The sequence below is a fragment of the Panthera uncia genome, chromosome B1, assembly GCF_023721935.1.
Source record: "Panthera uncia isolate 11264 chromosome B1, Puncia_PCG_1.0, whole genome shotgun sequence".
Classification (NCBI taxonomy): domain Eukaryota; kingdom Metazoa; phylum Chordata; class Mammalia; order Carnivora; family Felidae; genus Panthera; species Panthera uncia.
Genome location: NC_064811.1, coordinates 65994102 through 66015845, shown reverse-complemented (window position 1 = coordinate 66015845; position 21744 = coordinate 65994102). Strand labels below are relative to the sequence as shown.

Genomic DNA, 21744 nt, shown 5'->3' with positions numbered 1-21744 from the left:
GCCTTTATCTTTTCAAATTAGTTTTTTTCATAATCTTTGGGTAAATAGCTGTAGAATTACTGGATCATATGGTAAATAGAATTATTTGCTTTTTGAAGAACCTCCATACTGTTTCCCACAGGGGCTGCACTACTTTGCATTTCCACCAACAGTGCACAAGGATTCCTTTTTCTCCACATCCTCACCATAACTGGTTGTTTCTTACATTTCATTGATTGATTTATATTTTAGAGAGAGAGCATACAAAGCGGGGAGAAGGGCAGAGACAGAGAATCTTAAGCAGGCTCCATGCTCAGCGTGGAGCTTGACATGGGGCTTGATTCCATGACCCTGTGATCATGACCTGAGGTGAAATCAAGAGTCAGACGTTCAAGTGACTGAGCCACCCAGATACCCCTCTTATGTTTTTCAGTTTAGCCATTCTGACAGGTGTGAGATGGTGTCTGTGTGGTTTTGATTTGCATTTCCCTGATAAGTGATGTTGAGAATCTTTTTCTTTTAAAGAAAATAAAGTCATATGACCACATAGAAATAACTCCCTATTTGTAGATTTGCCTCTTGTCAGAAGAAATCAATCATGAAAGGCCTCATGACAGTGGCCTTCTAATTCATCTTCCTGATACCCTACCTCAGTCCACTGTCCATACATCTGGAATAATCTGGATTATTCTGGCCACTTAACATTTAAGTCAGGTCATATCCTTCCCTGGCTCAAAACCTCCCATAGTTTCTTGTCACATTTAAAATAAAAGTAAAATGCTAACCGCAGCTTACAAGGCCCTGGGTAACCTTGTTCCTGGATACTTTGTAGGTATGATCTATTACACTTTCTCTCCTTCACTCTATTCAGCTACACTGGCCTCTATCATTCATTGAAAGTGTCAAGCACACTCCTGTCTTTGCCTTGTACAGTCTTCCCTAACTATGTTTATGGCTCTTTTACTTGAGAGTTCTACTCAAAACTTACCTCCTTTAAGTCTTCTCAGAGTAACCTACCTGAAATAGTACATACTCTATCTCTGGCACCTTACTCATTATCTTCCTTCCAATCACTACCTATTGTATATTAGTCTGTTGTTTCTTTCTCCTACTAGAATGTCAGCTCCGTGAGATCAAAGTCTTTGCTGTTTTGGTCAGTTATATTCTCAGCACCAGAAATATAACTGTTTCATGTGTTGCATGGTTGAATGTGAATAAAACTAGGAATAACATCACTATTTATGTTTTTTTAAATGTTTATTTATTCATAGTTTATTCAGAGAGAGAGAGAGAGAGAGAGAGAGAGCGAGCAGGGGAGGGACAGGGAGAGTGCACAAGAGAGAGTTCCAAGCAGGCTCCACGTTGTCAGTACAGAGGCAGTTGTGGGGCTTGATTTCACAAACTGTAAGATCAAGACCTAACCCAAAATCAAGAGTTGGACGTTCAAACGACTGAGCCACCCAGGCGCCTCTCTGCTATTTATGTTCTAAGAAGCATTTAGATGAATCAAGACATATTTTGGAAGTAGGAGTTGGTAATTGATTGGATGTGAGTGGTTTGGGAGGTGATACCAACGACTCCCTGATATTTGCCAGGAGCACAGAGGTGGGTGGAGATGTCATTTAACGAGAAGACGAAGACTAAAGAAGCTGATTTGTAGGGAAGGTGGAGTTCAGTTTTGGACATCTAAAGCTTGAGATACCTGTGGAATATCCCAGTGGAGACATTATGTAGGCAGCTGAATATGTAGACCTGGGGTGAGATGTTTAAATTTCCTTATTGTTTGAATCCTTTTTGATCTAGGTTTTTTCCAATTGAGTCTGAGGGCACCCTATTGACCCTTCTGTGGTTAAGCATAACTCAAGATCCCACAACTGATTTGCTGAAAATCTGAAAATTCACAGTGGTGGAGCCTCTATTTTCTCTAAGTGAAGGGAGAGCTTCCTGACAACCAGGACTGATGATAAATGAGAATGTTCAGTTTGGGCAATTGGTTACTTCACCTAAAATCACAAGATTATTCTTCAACCAAATGCTTGGATCTTACCGAGGGTGTTCTGCAAGTGAGTAAATGTTTAACATGGTTGTAAAGAGGCTCAAGTACGTGTACCTTGTTTAGGAAATAGGTTCTTCCTGTTTTTTTTTCTGGACAGTTTATTCTAGGTTGCTGAATGGAATGCATGTTCCACTTAAAATAAAAATATGAGCATAGGATTTGCTCACGCCATTTGTATTGTATTTAGCAGATTAAAACTGTGACTCCTCTATGTGTATTTTGTTCTGGATAAAAGTGATTCCGGTTTTATTTATTTATTTTGAGAGACAGAAAGAGAATAAGATGGGGATGGGAAAAGAGAGAGAGAGAGAGAGAGAGAGAGAGAGAGAGAGAGACGGAGACTCAAGCAGGCTCTGAGCTGTCAGCACAGAGCCTGACGTGGGGCTTGAACTCACAAACCATGAGATCATGATCTGAGCTGAAGTCAGATGCCCAACCTACTGAGCCACCCAGGCACCCCATGATCTCACAGTTTAAACCCCACATCGAGCTCTCCGCTCTCAGTGTACAGCCTTCTTCGGATCTTCGGTCTCCCTTTCTTTCTACCCCTCCTCTGTTTGCATGTGTGCGCTCTCTCAAAAATAAACAAACATAAAAAAAATAAAAAGAGTTGTACGCTTAGCCAACTGAACAACCCAAGCACCCCTACAGTCTTTAGCTTCTTAAACACTACATTCTTGTGATGCGGAGTGAGTTTGTATTTTTCCTTTTTAAGGAATTTCATGCATCAGCAAGTGGTTTTATGCCTGAGATGAAGTGGGATGGTGGGCAGAGAAGACTTTTAAGTCACTGCACACTTAGTTTGCCTAAGAGGCTCTGAACCTAGCTAGTTGGAAATAATCCAGTATTTTGTCATTCAGTAATTCTACTAGCAACTGAGTCTGTTATATGTGTGTGTGTGTATGTGTAGGTAGGGAGGATACACCAAACACATTATCTTTGCTTTCGTGGAACTCATGGTCTAGTACAATTGCATATTTAGAAGACCTTAAGTAAGGCTAAAAGGCTGTGGGACTGGCTGATTAAATCTGCCTCAGGGAGTCTGGGAAGGTTTCACAGAAGTAGTAACATTTGACTGGGTTTTAAAAATAGGAATAGAAGTTTACTAGGCAGATGAAGAACGTGAAAAGAACAAAGGATGAAGTAAAATGAGTTCTAAGAGGAATGTATGTGAATGAAGGAGCACAGAATAGAGAGATCTGGGCCATAATAAGTAGGGACATAACTGACGTGGCATTATCCAGACTTACATAGCATATGGTAAAGGTATTAGATTTAAAATCACTCCTAGGTTTTCTGGAATTTTCAATACAATTTCCAGGAAGTCCAGAAGCTACTGGACTACTTGTGAATTAAAATGAACCTTTTTGGAAAAGTCTTATTACTAAAAGGTGGGCATGTCTAAAGCTGTCTTAAAAGCCAAAGAATCTTCTGGGGCGCCTGGGTGGCCCAGTCAGTTGAGCATCCAACTCTTGATCCCAGCTCAGGTCCCAGGGTCTTGAGATTGAGCCCTCCACCAGGCTCCATGCTGAGCATGGGGCCTGCTTGAGATTTTTCTCTCCCTCTGCCCCCCTCCCCTGCTTGAGCTATCTTTAAAAAAACAAACAAACAAACAAAAATCAAAATACTCTCTTGAAGACAGAAAATATCCAGAGACCTCCTAGTTGTCTCTAAATTTAAGTATTTGGTTTGAGCTCAATACCCACTTTCTCCTAGGCTATTATTTTGACAAGTGGAGACATACCTGAAGTCACTATCACTTGATCTAAGATACGTTCTTTATACCGCCTGTGTATGATTTGCTTAATACAGTTAAGTATATATATAAATAAAATATAGGGGTGCCTGGGTGGTTCAGTCAGTTAAGCCTCAGACTTTGGCTCAGGTCACAATCTTGAGGTACGTGAGTTCCAGTTCGAGCCCTGTGGTGGGCTCTGTGCTGACAGTTTGGAGCCTGGAGCCTGCTTCCGATTCTGTGACTTCCTCTCTCTGCCACTACCCCTGCTCATGCGGGGTCTCAAAAATGAATAAACATGAAACCAACAACAACAAAAAGAGAATATAGGAGTATATAGCTTATTTATTTTGAGAGAGAGAGAGAGAGAGAGAGAGAAAATGCATGTGAGGGGGAGGAGAGGAGGGAGAGAGAGAAAAGAGAAACTCTTAAGCCAGTTGCCTGCTGTGAGTGCAGAGCCTCACCCAGGGCTCAATCCTACCAACCTTGTGCTCATTACCTGAGCTGAAACCAAGAGTCAGAAACTCAACCAGCTGAACCACCCAAGCACCCCAAGATTGTATTTTTAAGACATTTTCAGAATTTCATCTGTATTTTTGAATTTTAATTATTCTGTAAATTCGGCTAGCTTGATTAATAACAAAAAATAGGTATTTTTAAACATCTTGAGATTTTTGGATAGTGTCCAATTAATACACATTTATTTAATTACATAGTGGAAAAAATACTTATGTTTTCAGAGTTCTTTGCTGTATTTTGCACTACTCTCTCTCTCCAGAGCCTGGGCACATACGAAATCGGCAAATAATTACTGTTGACTAAAGAAGTACCTAAAAACTTAATTTTCTTCTAGTTGTATCGAGGAAGCTGCAAATCTCAAAGCCCAAATAAGCTAGTTTCCAGCCACCACATCTGGGATTTTTAATAGGTCTATTAAAGAACTTTACTGTTATCCTGCAAGAAACGCTTAGCGGTTCTTTTAAAAACCAGATCCCACAAGACAAGAAGCTCAGAAACCTTGTAAAGACTCACAGCATTTATATATTCTAATTAGTATAAGGACTAAAAAAACATTAAATGAAATGAACCGCTGGTTGACCTCACACACTTCCTAACTCCGTATTTTTCATAGAATTGCGCTTTTAGGATCTTCAAATAAATCGAGCAAAACAATCCCTGATCTTTGAAATATGCCAGTTACCTGCTTCTTTTGACGAAAAATTTCAGGAGAAAAGCAGGCAAGCAAAAATCTTACTTGTAAAGTAAACTTAAAAGAAAAAGGAGCCCTAATCCTCAGCGTCTTCAGTCGGCCCGCCTGAGGTCGGGAAGCTCAGCAGCGGCAGCCGGGGAAACCTCAATGTCACCCGGTCGCGGGCAACTACCGCTGGCGGAGGAGCTGCGGCAGTCCGTGCACGCGCGCCGCTTGGCGCACGGCGAGCGTCTCCAGGTGCCGCGGTGGACGGAGCCAGAGTCACGGGGCCACCAGCTCAAGGTAGCCTCCTTCCTCCGGCTGGGCACTACGAGACAGGAGCCGCCGGGTGTGCGCCTCCCCTCCCCCCCACCCCTACGCCACAGGCGCACGGGGCACAGTCGCCTACTAGGAAGTGCTGCCACACCCCACCCCGACGCCGCGACTCCGGCTCGCAGCTGCGGGGTGGGTGGGCCGACTCCAGGAACCCTCGGAAGGGCGGGGGCGAGGGAGCGGGCCCCTCTAGCTGCGCCTTCGAAACAGCGTTCCTTGTTCTCGATGGTCCCCGCGCGGCGGTCTTATGGAACGCAACTTCCGGTTCCTTTTAAAGGCCCCAAGCTGTGCGGCGCGGCGCGTGAGGGGAAGGTATAAAAGGGAACGAGAGGGCGGGACCGAAAAGGAAGAGGAAAAAAAGCTAGCGGTAGAGGGGGCGGGGAGGCGCAAAGGGCGCGCTCTCGCGTCACGTGACCGGGACGCGCCGTTCTTCCGTCGGCCATTTTAGGTGGTCCGCGGCGGCGCCATTAAAGCGAGGAGGAGGCAAGAGCGGCCGCCGCTGCTGCTTATTCTTTTTTAGTGCAGCTAGAGAGAGCGGGAGTGCGCGCTGCGCGAGTGTGGGAGGCGAGGGGGGCAGGCCAGGGAGAGGCGCAGGAGCCTTTGCAGCCGCGCGCGCCTTCTCTGTCTTGTTGTGTGCCTCGCGCGGTAGAGCGGGCGCGCGGCAGCGGCGGGGATTACTTTGCTGCTAGTTTCGGTTCGCGGCAGCGGCGGGTGTAGTCTCGGCGGCGGCGGAGGCAGTAAGCACTATGTCGGAGGAGCAGTTCGGCGGGGACGGGGCGGCGGCGGCGGCAACGGCGGCGGTAGGCGGCTCGGCAGGCGAGCAAGAGGGAGCCATGGTGGCGGCGGCGCAGGGGGCAGCGGCGGCGGCGGGAAGTGGAGCCGGGACCGGGGGCGGAACCGCGGCTGGAGGCACCGAAGGGGGCAGCGCCGAGTCGGAAGGGGCGAAGATCGATGCCAGTAAGAACGAGGAGGATGAAGGGTGAGTAAGGGGCGACCCGGGATAGTCAGGCCCAACTAGTCCCCCTCCCCCTCCTTATCCCCCCGCCATTAGGCCTCGTTCCCGCTCTCTGCCCGCCCTCCAGCCCTCCGTGCAGTCTTCTTGCACAGTTCTCTTCTTCTCTATGCTGGGTTCCCCGGGGCTTTCGTTTCCTTCTCCCCTTGCCTGCTTATCGCCCCCTCCCCCATCACACACGTTTCCACCTTTAGCCGTCACCATGCTGCTCCCTGGCCCGCCCTCCTTCCCTCCCTCGCCTTGGGTCTCCTCCCACTGACTTAGCCGCCAGGATTTTTTCCCGCCTGTCGAGGGGTACCTTTTTTCTTGCGCCACTGTCCCATTTCTTCCTTGTTTTATAAAGTCCCAACCATAAAGGTAGACTCGGAAGCTTTTATGCCGGGATCTAAGGTTTATTTGGTGCGTCCACTTTAGCATCCCCAGACGATGCGATTCGTTTATAAGCGCATGCTTTGGGGAACGTGTAAGCTGCCCACTCAGCTCCTCCCGCCTCGGCTTCAGGCCGAATGTTTTCTTAGTATTTTGGATAAGTTTGGTTTCAGTCTCTTCGATTTTCCACAATACGTTATGGAACTACAGCTTGAGTACATAGGCCCTACTTTTCAGCCTACGGAACATATTGGGCCTGGTGAGATTCCCTGAATCGCTTGTTGGTACGTTGGCTTTTGCTTTATGGGCTTTGGTTAAGTTCCTTGCCGGCGGGGCCTGCACTTGACTGGAGCTCTTTCTAGCTCGGCTAGCTGGCTGCCCTTCCCCCACCCCGCGGAGTTATTCTAACCGCGCACCCTTTTCGCGCCCTCAGCTATTGGATTCCCTAACTGTTCTTACTGATCGTAACCTTACTTTTCATGTGCAGTTTCCATTTTTTTTTTTTTTTTAAAACCCCATCCCCGTGGCCAGGATCCTTTTTTGGTCTCTCTTGATTTCTCCTTCCCGCTCTCTTACCCACTGTTAAAGGAGGCCTACCAGCCTTCTTTCATAAAAACGAACTCTTTATTGTGCTGTGGCATGATTTTTTTTTTTTTTGCAGGTTTAAGTACTGACTTGCCTTCCTCCATTCGGAATAAGTTGTATATACTATTTAAAGCTGCATTTGATCTATTAGAGTGCAGCATTTGGGAGCGGAAGCATAATACAGGAGTTAGCAGGAGGGACTAAATCGGGGTTCTTGGTTAGGTTTTCTTACTCCCGTTACCGACCGCTGTTCTTGGGTTAACGCTTCCATTCCTTTTTGTAATGGGTTATGTGTGTCATTCTGTTTTTTTTTTTTTTTTTTTTTTTTTCCTTCACTATAACAAGGAGAACGGTGTGGAAAGTAAAAGCAGTTAAGATGTCGTTTTGATCCAGTATTAGAAAACATGATTTCCTTTATTGGGAAAGAACACGAGATTTGGAGGGTGGGAAAGAGAAGCACCTTAGAATGTCGAGTTTAATAATCTCAGCCTAGGCAGACTTGTCAGGCTGATTGTGCTGGCTTTGGGAGAATGGAGGTGGGATGGGAAACTAGCTTTTCTTAGTTAATTTTGAATTGCATATGGTTTAAGAAAGGAATATGTTAAATATTTGGAAACTTAAACCTTTAACATTTTGGTTTTTATTTCTGAATTCTGTTCTTTGGACAGAGGCACCAAAATGATTAATTGTATAACGTGCTGTTTGGGGCAGGCTTTAGCCCTGATTTTTCAAATCACAAAGCAGCTGCCTTTGTAGTTTCCTACTGTTGAACTGAAGTGTAAATGAATTAAAGTTTTTAGCCCTAACAATGTCAAAAACTAAAACTAGAATTTTGATTGGTTGCTGTACCGGTTGTTAATTCCCTAGCCATTCAAACTCCTCCCCACGACACTCTGAAGCAGCGACGGCACAGCGGGAAGAATGGTAAAACTTTTAAATTTTATTTCTGTATTATAAAGGTTTCAGTAGTCATAACATGCAGAGGCTGTGTATTGGTTAGTTGCCCATTGATCCCCAGGAAATTCTAGACATAGTACAGTAGGATATCTTGTGCCTGGGATATAAAACCTTTAGGCATCGTGTGTGATCTTTGGGCAAAATTAATGCCATTACATGGTTTTTGGTCTGTGGTAATGCATGTAATTGTGGTTTGGTTAAATAAAACTTAATATAATTAGTAATATTTTTATATTTGAACAAGAAAATATAGTACAGTAATTTTAAATTTGATTTCTTTTTTTAGGACAGATATTTTTGTTGGATGTCTAAGTTTAATGTTAAATGGGAAGGTTACCTGATACAAAATCTTGTGTGTTTAAAATGTCTTGCATGTTCTACTGAAATATTTTGGATATGTGAAAAGTAAAACAATTTTTAAAGTAGCGTGTGTATGTATTGTGCAAAAATTTATTTATCTCCAGCCATATTTGTAAGTAGAACTTGAATAACGATTGGATATGTACTAATCAGAGGCGGGCTGATGTGGCTTTTCACTACATTCAGCTCTTACCAGATTTTTTATTTTCAGTGTGATTTGGTTGGAATGTTAATTACAGTTGGTTGGTTCACATGTAGCTGAAATTGCATGACTTTTTCTTGGAAGGCTGGTAGATTATTGTTCTTTTTATACCTCGTTTCCCCTAAATGTCAATCTTTCTGCTTTTAGGATTGATTATATTTGAGTTTTCCAGGAGTTTGTATCCACCACCACTGGAGTTTAGAGGACCAGTAATTTGTAGATAGTTGACTTAGAGCTGCTGTACAAACTACATTCTATTTGAAGAATCCAATTGGGATAACATTTAAATTTTACACGAGCTTTACTTACTACTATATTCTCATCTACTAAAATCTGTCCAGTTTTACATTGCAGATAAAGCAGACTGGAAATAGGCAAAAGGGAAAAGTAAAAAGACTGGGGTTAGTTTGACATACAAAATAAGATACTTTTGATGAAAATAATCCACTTGGCACTGTGATTGTTCATTTTCACTGTTAATTGTGTCAAATTAAGTAAGATTAAACTGTTACTCTTGACTTTTTTACTCTATTACATATTTTAAATCTTACATAAGCAGTTCAGTGATTAGAAAGGACCATAAACTTAGGTCTGAGATCATTGTTACGATCTTGTAAGAATTACTCTTGCCCTGCTACCCAGTAATGTAACTTGACAAGTTTTTTGAGCAACCTCTTAAGGAAAAATGGACAATTAAATATTGATAGTGAAAGTTTTAGATTATGACCTCTTTTAATTTTCTGCAAGTAGGATTTAACAGAGTTTCATTCTGAGTTAAGCAAGTTTACATTTAACAAATAATGTCTTTGTTTTAGAGTTTAGTATTTGACTGTTTAAAGTTACTGCCTGATCAGCCAGCCTCATCCTGTTTCAGATACTATTGTTTTTCTTTTTGGTTTGTGTACTTGCCCACTCTCTGTTCCTTTCTGTCTCCCAGTATGAGGGATATCGTGCAGCAGTTTCATAATAGTCTCAGGAGTGAGGATAAGACTGGCTCTACTAGATATAAAATCATCTGAATTTAGTTTCTTAAACACATTTGGTTTGCATTAGTTTTTATAATTTTAACTTGAATAAAGTGATTACATTTCAATCCTAAAAATATTTAAAAAACGAGTTTGTTGTGGACTTAAAGTTTGTTTTTTTAAAGTTTTAATTTTGAGAGAGCGTGAGTGGGGGGATGAGCAGAGAGGGGGGGAGAGAGAATCCCAAGCAGGCTCTGAGCAGGCTCTGTCCTGTCAGCGTGGAGCCCCACGTGGGGCTTGATCCCACATGAGACCATGACCTGAGCCAAATTCAAGAGTCATACACTTAACTAAGCCACCCAGATACCCCAAAGTTTTTTTTTTTTTTAATGTTGAGTATAAGAATAAACAGTTGTTCTTAGGAGGGCATGCCTGTTACACTTCTTGTGGATGTTTCCACACTTAAGACCTTTAGAGTAATTATTTCTGTAATAAAATGCTTTTCTCAGTTCACCTTATTTTTATCTTTCCAACTCAACATTCCTAGTTTTTACTCTTAAGCAGTTGCACTGGAATTTCCCATTTTGGTGTGGGCTCATGTTCTTTACTGGGCTTCAGTTCTTTTAGAGTAGGTAACAAAATTTTGTGTTGGTCAAAATATACACGTCATATAGTAAGCTACTGGAGGAGAGTTTAAGTTTCAAGATCAGTGGGAAACTATAATACTGTGTTAGCTTTCAGACAGTTTTATAAGGTAGGTACATTGACTTGCCCACATTGGACTGGACAGAAAGCAAAAATAGTTCCATTCGGTTATCAGCCAAAATATGGCAGTACTTTTCTAATAACAGGGCAGTAGATCTAGTCCTATAACTTAGCATATAAACTAAAGTGTGATTTTTTTTTTTTTTTGGGAATTTTGTGAATTTTACTGTTGGTTGACTGCTGTCTGATTTTTAAGAAATGGTCATACATGTTTTTGTTTTAAATATTTGAGATTATTATCTATACCCTATTGCTTTTGGGGCATTCTGAACGTTGCTTTCTAAAACACTTTTAGAGCAATCTCATACCTAATTTACTGGCCTTTAATTCAGTCAATTTGGGTTTACTGTAAAAGTTGAGACCCTGAGTAGATGGTCTGAATTTTAGTGTTCTTTGGGACCTTTGATAAGTTTCTAGTGTTAAAATTGCAGAAATTAATGCTCCCAAGTCTCAAGATGGTGAACATAGAAAGGAGGAGTATTAAATTCTTTTCATTTCAAAATCTTTAATATGGAAAATACTAAAAATCCACTGACCTTTTAGGGTTTGGAATTAGAGAAAATCATTGAGGATTTTCAGTGCTGCCTTTTGAGATAAATACTTGGCCTTAGGCCTGGGTTTTTCCCTCAAATCATGTGATCTCTTCTATAAGTATATTTACTGTGTATTTTTTTTTTTTTTTTTTTTTTTTACTGTTTTCTGTTTGAGAGTGAGTGAAAGAGCGTGTGAGTGGAGGAAGGGCAGAGAATCCCAAGCAGGCCCCCATCTCACGATCTCGCAACTGCGAGCTCATGACCTGAGCCGCTGTCAAGAGTGGATGCTCAACCGACTAAGCCACCCAGGCGCCCCTTTACTGTGTATTTTTAATATTGTCTGGCTCTTCTGTTCCCTGTAAGGCTGCTCTAATATAAGAAAGTTTTGAATCCACTATTGGGATTTGTGGTTTATGGCCAATATGGAGAATTAGTTTTAGTCTTCAGGTGATAATGTGTTATGCTTGAAAGCATTTTAAAAGGAGCAGAATAATAACTTTTTTCCTATTCCACTCAAAGCTGTGCACTTCAAGTGTGTGTGCAGATTGACAAATGGAATGAAATATAACTGTTAGTCCAAGTTTTATTTGACTTTAGTTCTGCTTCAACATTTTAGTAGATAGGGCACTGAACTGGATGCTGGAAGCGTGGGATCTTTTTCTGTTACTTCACTTCAAACAGTGTGGTTTCAGGTAATATAACCTGTTTGTTACTTGGTTTGCTGATCTATGTGTTGGAAACAATGCTCATCACAGGAAGATTGACCACATAGCCTGCTTTCATAGCTTGTGTGTGTTTATCCGGTGCCTTAATAGTTGATACTGCCAGTGATTTACTCCTGTGGAGTAAAGGTAAGCATGTTTTAGTTTCTGGAGTATTAAATTGTATATTGGAGCTAGATATTCAAGACTATTTGGGGGTGGGGAGACTTTATTACTGGTAGTGTTTGGCCAATAATCAAGGTGATAGTTAAGTATTGGTCATGTCTTGTAAACTCCTGCTTATCTGGATTTGAAATACCACACAGTTCAAGCTAGGAAATTCTCCCTCTCCCCCTTTAGTCTTGTAAGAAACACAGATGAAAAATTATTAGCAAATATACTCAAAAAGCAACCAATAGGCATTGTCATGGAAGCAATCTTCTATAATTTTTCTTTTCTACTGTTAAAAAGTAATGTGATTTTAAAGCATTGCAAGAGTCTTAAAATTTCATCAAGAAGGCAAAAATCATTTTCTTAGTTCAGTGTTGATGTCTAAATTGATTTCCAATGGAAAACTACAGAATTGTGAATGTGTAGTAATCTCAGTTAACCAGAACTTTAACCTCTAGGTTAAGGAAACCCCATTCCTTAACCTTCAGGTAGATGGGAGTTTACCTTTTAAAGCTGATCGAGAGATTATTTTAAAAGCAAAATTACAGGAAGTCATTCTGTCCTTGGAATGAAAGGAAAAAGGGGAGATTTTTGGGTTGAACATTTAAAAACTGTCATTTTATTATGTTTTCAACTTAATTATCTTTTTTAGTCCTATAAGTTCATTCTAAAGGATGAAGTAGCACTGAGACTTCATATACTAGGCTAGAGGAGTTAATCTTTACTGACTTATTAAAAGTTTGTCAGTCTGTTTCCAAAGGTATTTTTTATACAGATTGTAAAATGATTACCCTACCATATGGTGTCATCTGGTTGTAAAAAGTAACCCCTGCCCCCCGTTATAGGTAACTAGTTACTTAACTTTAAATGTATACTTTCTAAGGAAAAATACTGATTTTACTCATGTTGGTGGGATTTCATTATATTTTGTCATTTTAGGATTTTAAATGAATTTTAATGATAACACACTAGAAAATATAAATAAGAATTGGTGGCTTAGTTGAGTAATATTCTGAAAGGTGACAGTGATTGGCCAGTCATGTTATGTACTTGACATTTCTGTTGTGTTTTTTAAACTGTCAGAACTTGTTATGAAACCACATACAGGAGTTGTTAGGAAGTGTTTGAAAATTACAGAATATTTTTTTTGACCCTATTTCAAAATTGGGAGTGTAATGGTGTTTATCATTTTACCTCGAAAAAGGTGTTTCAACTTCTTAGGAGAAGGACTTTAAATAAAGTAACTATTGACTTTGGAGTGTTAAACCTAGTGATCTCAGTACAGAGAATGTTTTTGGGGTGTGAAAAACAGTATTAAATCAATATTTCTATCAGCCCTGTTGCATATGTATTACCTCTTTTATAATTTGAAATTAATTCCTTACTAAACTTGGTGTTTATGTGGATTACAGACAAGTCCTCAAGATGATTTTTTAACTACATTTTGAGTTTTTTAGACAATCTAATTTCTAGTCTGTATTTTTTACATGGGATATTTAAACATCTCTGGATTACTTTAAGTATTATTTAATATTGAAAATAATCTTAGGATCCATTTGTATGAAACCTCATTCTGGCCTTTTCCTGTTAATGTTGGCAACTTTATATAGTTCATGCAGATTTAAAAAAATTAAGCCTGTGAGTAAATGAAAACATTGCTTTATTAAGTTATTTTAAATTGTGCTCTGCCCCTTTTAAATAACAACTTTATATTGAATACTTGGGATGTTTCAGACTATGTTCTGTGCCCTTGAAGTGTACTTCCTCATTTATTAATACTATTTTTTCCTTTTGTACTTTTTTTGTTTTGTTTTGTTTTAATGTTTATATTTTTGAGAGAGAGCATGAGTGGGGGAGGGCAGAGAGAGAGGGAGACACAGAATCCAAAAGTAGGCTCCAGGCTCTGAGCTGTCAGCACAGAGCCTGACGTGGGGCTCAAACTCACAAACTGAGATTCCTGAGCCAAAGTTGGATGTTTAACCAACTGAGCCACCCAGGTGCCCCAATGCTATTTTTCTTTTTAAGTAAGCTCTACATGTGACATGGATCTTGAACTCATAACCCTGAAGTCAAGATTGATTGGCATGCTGTGTGGACTGAGCCAGCCAGGTGCCCCTGTACTTGTTCATTTTATCCTTATTGAAGATTCGTGAAATAGACTTTTAGTCCTCTCATTTACAGATGTGGAAACAATCATGGGTATTTGTTTTCCTGAGGGTCATACATATATTTAGTAAGTGGTGGGGGTAGCATATAAACTAGGGGTTTGGCTTACTACCTCTAAATTTACTTACTCTAGAATAGGATGTCCCGCTAAGCAATCTTAAATTCCTAAATGACATTGCATAGCATTTGGAAAGTCATCTGCACTGAGTTGTATAACTTTATGTCTGTTATTTAATATTATAATATGGTGTAATATCAATATCTGTAAAAAACAAGCTTTCAGTTGTTGAGTTGGTGTTTTTTATATTTATTTACTTGTTTACTTATTATTTAAAGTTTATTTTGAGAGAGAAAGTATGAGGGAGAGGGAGAGAGAATCTCAAGCAGGCTGTCTGCTGTCAGCTCAGAGCCCAGCTCAGAGCCCAGCTCAGAGCCCAGCTCAGAGCTCAGCCTGGGTCAGTCTTACAAACCATGAAATCATGACCTGAGCCGAAATTGAGAGCTGGACGCTTGACTGATTGAGTAACCCAGGTGCCTCATTGAGTAGGTGTTTTAAATTGAATACTGTATTGCTTCTTGGGTGCTCAGTAATTTATAGATAGGAATACAAAATTAATGAGTTAACATTCTGTAGATGAAGGCCTGTTTTAATTAGGATTGTCAATTCACTTACAACTAAGGATCAAATTTTAAACTTGTAGGATTAGGGGCCCATTTTTGTTGCTATTTGAACAAGTCTTGTGACGTTTTAACTTGGCTGTTTAGGATTTTTCTGAAGTTCGGTCTATCTCATTGTAAGTGTTTGCACAGCTCTGTAGGAGTGACAGTAACCTGAAACTTAGTCTTGAACCAAGGCAGCAGAGATAATCTGGATTGACAGTAGGTGTGCTTTAAGCAAAATACAGAAAAGTAAAAATTTAAATTGTATCTTCTGCCATCTCATAATTTGAGGGAGAGCTTGTCAGAATGCTAGTGTTCTGAGAGGCTAAAATAATTCCCATTTATCCAAAATTAAGATAATCGGCTCTTTCTTACTGTACTATTCTGGTGTGCCTATGAATGTGCTATATTTAACACGGAATGCATCTGGAACAGTTTGTGTTCATTGTAGTGTATTTACCTGTCTGGTTATCAGTTGTGCAGCAGTCTTCCTTGTTAGAGTAGGGGAAAAAAAAAGTGCTTTGGGCTGCCAAAATGGTAATGCATTTGTCTCAAAGAAGAGTCACGTAGGCTCAGAGACTTGACTTTTTTTACTTTACACAAAATTCACAAAGTTCAAGTGCTGGCTACCTAGCCACCCTACAAAGTGGTGGTGGGGGGCGGATTTAACAGCAACAGGTGATTAATCTGGCAAAAATGAATAATAGAACTTGTTAAAAGAAGTAAGAAATGAGATGCACTTAGTGTATTAATTGTTCTCTCATTTCAGAAGAGCCTTTGGGCATGCTAACGGTAGCTTAATATGAATTAGTGGTGACTGACCCATACAGTGTTAAATCATGATTACTGTATTTAAGAAGGCAGAAGTGTGTGTTGTAGAAAAATTACTCATCCCAAATAATTAGAAATTGGAAGGCAGGCAGTGTTTTAAAGAAGGTGGAATATTTGGCTCATTCTCTAAAGGTGCTGGATAGCTGAAGTTTTACTGTGTGTTTCATTGTAGTTTTTGGGGAAATAATCCTCCTATGGAATATGTTTAAATTATAGTTGGCCAAAAATTTTGGGATTTGATTGTTGAGGAAAAACAACATCTTCAAGTGGCCTTTTAGCTTTAAGGTAGACACATTGAACAGCCCGAACTAACAATTGTATTAAAGGTGAGAAGTTTCTTTAGAGAGTTCTTTATTGGGCCAGTTGATGGGTTAGGATGCTTATCTAAGAAAACTGACTTCCTATGCTGTGAAAAACATTTGGGGCTTGTGAATAGTAATGGAACATGCCTCTCAGTCTCATTCATAGGGTTATAATTTATTTTTTTGTAATTTTCTGTTTTTTTAATAATTTTTCTTTTTCTTTGTTTTTTCCTCAGTATGAGTTGGGGAGAGGGACAGAGGGGAAGAGAGACAGAATCTTAAACAGGCTTCATGCTTCGCACAAAGCCCGACTTGGGGCTCTGTCCCATGAACCTGGGATCGTGACCTGAGCTGAAATCAAGAATTGGACATTTAACTGAGCCACTCAGGCACCCCTTAAATAATTTTATTTTTTTTATAATTTTTTAAATTTGTTTTTTTAACGTATGTTTATTTATTTTGAGAGAGAGCATGCATAAGCATGCAAGCAGAGGAGGCACAGAAAACGAGAATCCCAAGCAGGCTCCGTGCCAACAGCACAGAACCCAACTTGGGGGTTGATCTTACCATGAGATCTTGACCTGAGCTGGAATCAAGAGTCTGATGCTTAACCAGCTGAGCCACCCAGGCGCCCCTTAAATAGTTTTAAATCAAGAACACTTACGTAAACTTTGCCTTGGAAATTAAAGTCAAACTTAGTTCTGTCTTAATATCAGAGGAACAGATGAGACAATATTCATGCCTTTCAACTTTAGGTTTTTATTTATTTTATTTTATTTTTTAACATTTATTATGAGAGAGAGTACTTGAGCATGAGTGGGACAGGGGCAGAGCCAGAGGGAGAGAGAATCCCAAGCAGACAGGGGGCCCTATCACTTGAGATCCTGACCTGAGCCGAAATTAAGAGTTGGGTGCTTAACTGTCTGAGCCACGCAGGCACCCCTCAACTTTAGTTTTTTTAAAAAAGGCTTTTGTTATTTATTTATTCTCTTCAGGCTGAAATAATCTCAAATTGTTAAATTATTGATGGAAAATTTTTTAATCCCAGAAGGTGGTAATTCATTAAATTTCAAATTGAAGTTGTTTCTGTTCTAGAATTGCCATTGATACCTGAGCAAGAGGTCATTGCATTATAGTTTGTTATTTCTCATTTATAAAAATATATCAGTGTCCCTACCTTGAAAGGATAAATGTTGCTAATGAACTTTCATCTCTGAAGGAAGTGCTCTGGTTCTTTAGGTTAAAATTAAAAGTAAAGTGTTTAAGGCATAAATTTAAGTGACAAGGATTGGATTTTAAAAGATGCATTATTTTAATGAAAGAAAATGTATTGAGAAAACTTTTTTCCCGTGAAATTTGCAATAATTAAAAATTATCTGTATATTATGGGTGTTTTCTTATGTTCATTTGATTATAAATATAAAAAGGGTTAATAAAGGTTACTTCAAGCATGAAGATTTTATTAAAGGAGGTCCTAAAAGTTAAGCATATAAATGACCCAGCTTCGCATTATAATACATGTACTAGTTTGAAAACTTAATCTGAAATGGGAAACAGTATATACTTAAAGTCTTCTTGTGCACTGAAAGTTAAACTTTGTTGTAAGAAGTTAAAAACAAGTCTATGGTGAGAAAGTAAGATCAGTAACACCTCAGTTAATCTGGCATCTTTAGGGGAGAAGCTGAACAAGATCTCCTTCCAGGGACACAATTGGCCTCTTGTTGCAGGAATTGGCTTTAGTGGCAATGTCCTAAATGCCCACAAGATGGAGATGTTTCCTGCTTTAATTTCTACCTGGAGCCAAAAGTTAGTATCACTTCCCTATCCACCCCAATTACAAAGATGAGAAATTGTTGAGCAAGCATGATTTTATTCCCTTAAAAGTTTTAGCCTTCACATAACAAATTCTGACAGTTTACCCTTAAAAAATCTCCAGTCCTGTCTCTTTAAAGGGTAGGTGGTATGTGTAAGCTCTTTGGGGCGGGCTAGGGGGTGGCAAAGGGGGCAGATGTCAAAGGAATCAGAGCTGCCAAGTCTGAGCATTATGGCATTTTGCTGTAATAAAAATAATACTTCACCTGAGAAAAATTTTTTTGAGTATGTATTTTTGGTCTTAAAGTGTTTTGGTGGTTTCCACTTACCACCTGTCACTTTTAGCATCTTCAAGGTTTAAATATTTTATTGCTGGTTAACTGAGGTTCTACTGTAAATAAATCGTATAAGTTAATTAGTGGATTGTGCTTCAGTGGGTAATTCTTGTTCACTAAATTGTTCACGTTACTTTTGTCTTTATTAAAGACTCTTAGCAATCCAAAAACTTAAAACCTAATTGTGAGACTTAGAATTTTCCATTTTATGTGCTAAGAGTTTTGTTAATGAGAGAGAATTACTGTTAAATAGAAAGGAGCTTCAGCATAAAAATATGCTGGTTGCTGTGATCAGTGGGGACTATGTAGCCTTTTTACAAGTTTAATGATTGGAAGGGAAATTTGAAGCTAAAATTCTGTCTTTTGCTTTTACCAATACTTAACCTGGAATTTAAGGAAGACTTAGATGTACAGTATTTTTACTTTGGGATTACATTTATCTTTTTGGCAAGTCAAAAGAATTGGCTGCTTGCTCACTATTTTTGTAATTAGGCAGATAGCAGCAGTAATAAGCAAAACCTAACAACTGGAATGGGGTGTTCTTGATATGTGATTATGTAGGAAGGACATTATTTAATACACTGCCCAATAAATTGGTGCAGTTTGGGAAAGGTATTAATGTTGTGGAAAAGTTTATTTGTTTTTAGCATTTTAATATTACTTTTTGTCTTTACAGGAAAATGTTTATAGGAGGCCTTAGCTGGGACACTACAAAGAAAGATCTGAAGGACTACTTCTCCAAATTTGGTGAAGTTGTAGACTGCACTCTGAAGTTAGATCCTATCACAGGGCGATCAAGGGGTTTTGGCTTTGTGCTATTTAAAGAGTCGGAGAGTGTAGATAAGGTAGTGTGTTATGTGTTCTGATCAGTTAATAATATAAGATGTGGATAGTTTGATAACACTAATTCGCCCATTTGTGATTTCCCCTTTTGTGGTATATGAAGCTAGAGCTATAGTTCTTAACCAATATATTTTATGAAGAGTCCTCTTTAATTGTTTACTGTGTATCTTCTGTATGCCAGGCTCTACTAAATTGAAAAAATTAACTTTAAGAATACTGAGACTTAAAGACACCTAATTAAAGGGATGATCTGTGACAAGTTCACAAAAGTATAGATTTTGAAATTTCTTGGGCTGAGGGGAAATAGCAATCACGATGTTGCTGACAGTTAATGGAGAGTTGGTTTTCTAGTAATTAAATGTTTCCCCTCCTCCCCATTCTTAACTGGCATTTAGGTTTGAACAGTTCTATATTAGCTGATGTCACATCACCACAGTTTGACTTCTTTAATCATAAGCAAGTCAACATATACCTGGCATTAGCTATATTTATTTAACTATAATTATTAAGTTAATAATCTGAACTTAAATTAAGGTACATACTTAAAATGAAAAACTTCAATTTCCTAGGTCATGGATCAGAAAGAACATAAATTGAATGGGAAGGTGATTGATCCTAAAAGGGCCAAAGCCATGAAAACAAAAGAGCCTGTTAAAAAAATTTTTGTTGGTGGCCTTTCTCCAGATACACCTGAAGAGAAAATAAGGGAGTACTTTGGTGGTTTTGGTGAGGTATGTGATCATGTTTTGACCCAATTTTTTTCAAAATTAATGTGAATATAATTGTCACATTATATTTTCAAAGTTGTTTTGAAGTTTGGGCTGATTATGTGATTTGTTTTGAAAGCAGGATATTGTAAATACTTCCATTAGCACATCTTTGAAGGTTAGATGATTGTATTTTTTTCATATATTGAAGGTACAGAGTATGCAAAGATGTAACAGACGTTCTTACCTTGAGGAACTTACCAGATTAGTAGAAGAAATAAAAATATAAACATGAGGAAGAAATCCAGGTTGGATTACCTGAGATAATAGAAGGAAATGGTTCAGTTGAGACTAGGAAAGAAATGAATTCTTAAGAATAAGGTGTAGTGCCTTCTCAATTTAAAAACGTACATGTGCAGTTTTTATGAGTCTAATTACAGACTTGGAGAAACTGAAGTTCCTTTTGTGAAGTAATGGGTTAAAGCTAAGATGAGAAGTTTGTGGCCTTGCCTGCCAGATACAGCCTGCAGACACTTCTTTTGCTTGATTTAAACAGAAGATGTTTTGTTAATATTTAGGTTGAGATATTTCCCACAAATACCTGGATATGTAGCATTTCTTACATATTTGCAAGAGCAAGCAACATTGGAATTGCCTTCCTATATGGGCAGCAGCCATCTAAGATGAGAGTAGTAGCCTCCCCCTTTGGTTAGTCATATGTGGTCCTCACCACTTGCCATTTTCTCCCAAATGCGGTCATCTTTATTCTGTTTTTCTTAAAATTGACTGTTGCCTTCTGTTCTTGGTTGGCATTTGAATATGTGACCCTTGAATGAGGTAGCAAATGTCAGTATCCTGGGAAGCTTATTTTTATAAATAGATTTGAAGACTTAGGTGGACTGGATATTTTTATTGGAAGAATTCTTTCAAAAGATTAGAATAAACAGGGAGAGAGACTGCAGAATAGAATTTGAGGGCCAAACATGTTTTTTTGTGCATTTTTCCCCACTAAACTTGTGCTTTTATTGTCAGTCACATGCAAACTAAGGTATTAAAACTTATTTTTGATCTCAGGTGGAATCCATAGAGCTCCCTATGGACAACAAGACCAATAAGAGGCGTGGATTCTGCTTTATTACCTTTAAGGAAGAGGAACCAGTGAAGAAGATAATGGAAAAGAAATACCACAATGTTGGTCTTAGTAAAGTAAGTTAAGCATCCATTTACTTGTAGAGAATACTAGCTTTTATAGAGGGTTTCATCATCTAGCTTTCTGAAAGGCTTCAGTTTGCATGCTTGTGCTTTAAAGATGTCTCATGGGCTTCTTACTTATCAAAGTCATTGATCACTATTTTTTTGCTTTCACTGGGAAGCAGTAGGAAAACATTTGTTTTTAAGTGTATTTTGTCTAGGCTTTACCACAAGATGCTGTTTGAGGGCCCGACGAGTAGAATGTAGCAACCTATATTAAGCAGATACCTTCTTGGATGTCATTAGAGGAGATTATTTCTTTAAAAGTACTGATGATTGGTTTGATAAACTGACTTTGAGGAAAATATCAAATTAGTCAACTCTGTATTTTGGACAGTATTGGCTCTCCTGGTTATTATACATTTTGGTGTATCTTTGTGAGTCCGTATAATAACATACATTTTCTCTTTTAGTGTGAAATAAAAGTAGCCATGTCGAAGGAACAGTATCAGCAACAGCAACAGTGGGGATCTAGAGGAGGATTTGCAGGAAGAGCTCGTGGAAGAGGTGGTGGTAAGCTAGAGTCTAAGTTTACTCTTAAGCTTTTCTGCTTTTTAATTATCCTGAAGTAAAGATCTTTGCTGATCTTCTGACTTTAGTGAACCTATTAATGTGCTGCAGGCCCCAGTCAAAACTGGAACCAGGGATATAGTAACTATTGGAATCAAGGCTATGGCAACTATGGATATAACAGCCAAGGTTACGGTGGTTATGGAGGATATGACTACACTGGTTACAACAACTACTATGGATATGGTGATTATAGCAGTAAGTACTATACTTTTTATATTAACTGCTATTTGACATTTATTTTGTACAAATTTGGATAGGTAGAAAGGTTAGTGTAGTTTTGCCAAGTGCAAACTGCCTCAGGTTTCAAATTCCTGGAAACTTGAAACTGCAGCCATTTTTATTGCTAGGTTCC

General features: G+C 39.1%; 1 protein-coding gene across 5 annotated transcripts in view; it reads left to right on the top strand.

Moving 5' to 3' along the window:
• The first annotated feature begins 5694 nt into the window (after positions 1–5694).
• The window catches only part of HNRNPD (heterogeneous nuclear ribonucleoprotein D), an 18452-nt gene continuing 2402 nt past the window's right edge, over positions 5695–21744 (top strand). For 2 of the 5 annotated variants that reach the window (XR_007457809.1, XM_049630728.1), the window contains exons 1-7: positions 5695–6271; positions 8126–8182; positions 18695–18863; positions 19431–19592; positions 20643–20774; positions 21233–21332; positions 21441–21587. Coding sequence is in view for 4 of the 5 variants with exons in the window: in XM_049630728.1 (XP_049486685.1) it covers positions 6039–6271; positions 8126–8182; positions 18695–18863; positions 19431–19592; positions 20643–20774; positions 21233–21332; positions 21441–21587 (1000 nt within the window). In the remaining variant the exon portion in view is untranslated. The remainder of the gene's footprint in view (positions 6272–8125; positions 8183–18694; positions 18864–19430; positions 19593–20642; positions 20775–21232; positions 21333–21440; positions 21588–21744) is intronic. The other 3 variants (XM_049630729.1, XM_049630730.1, XM_049630731.1) reach the window with 3 other exon arrangements.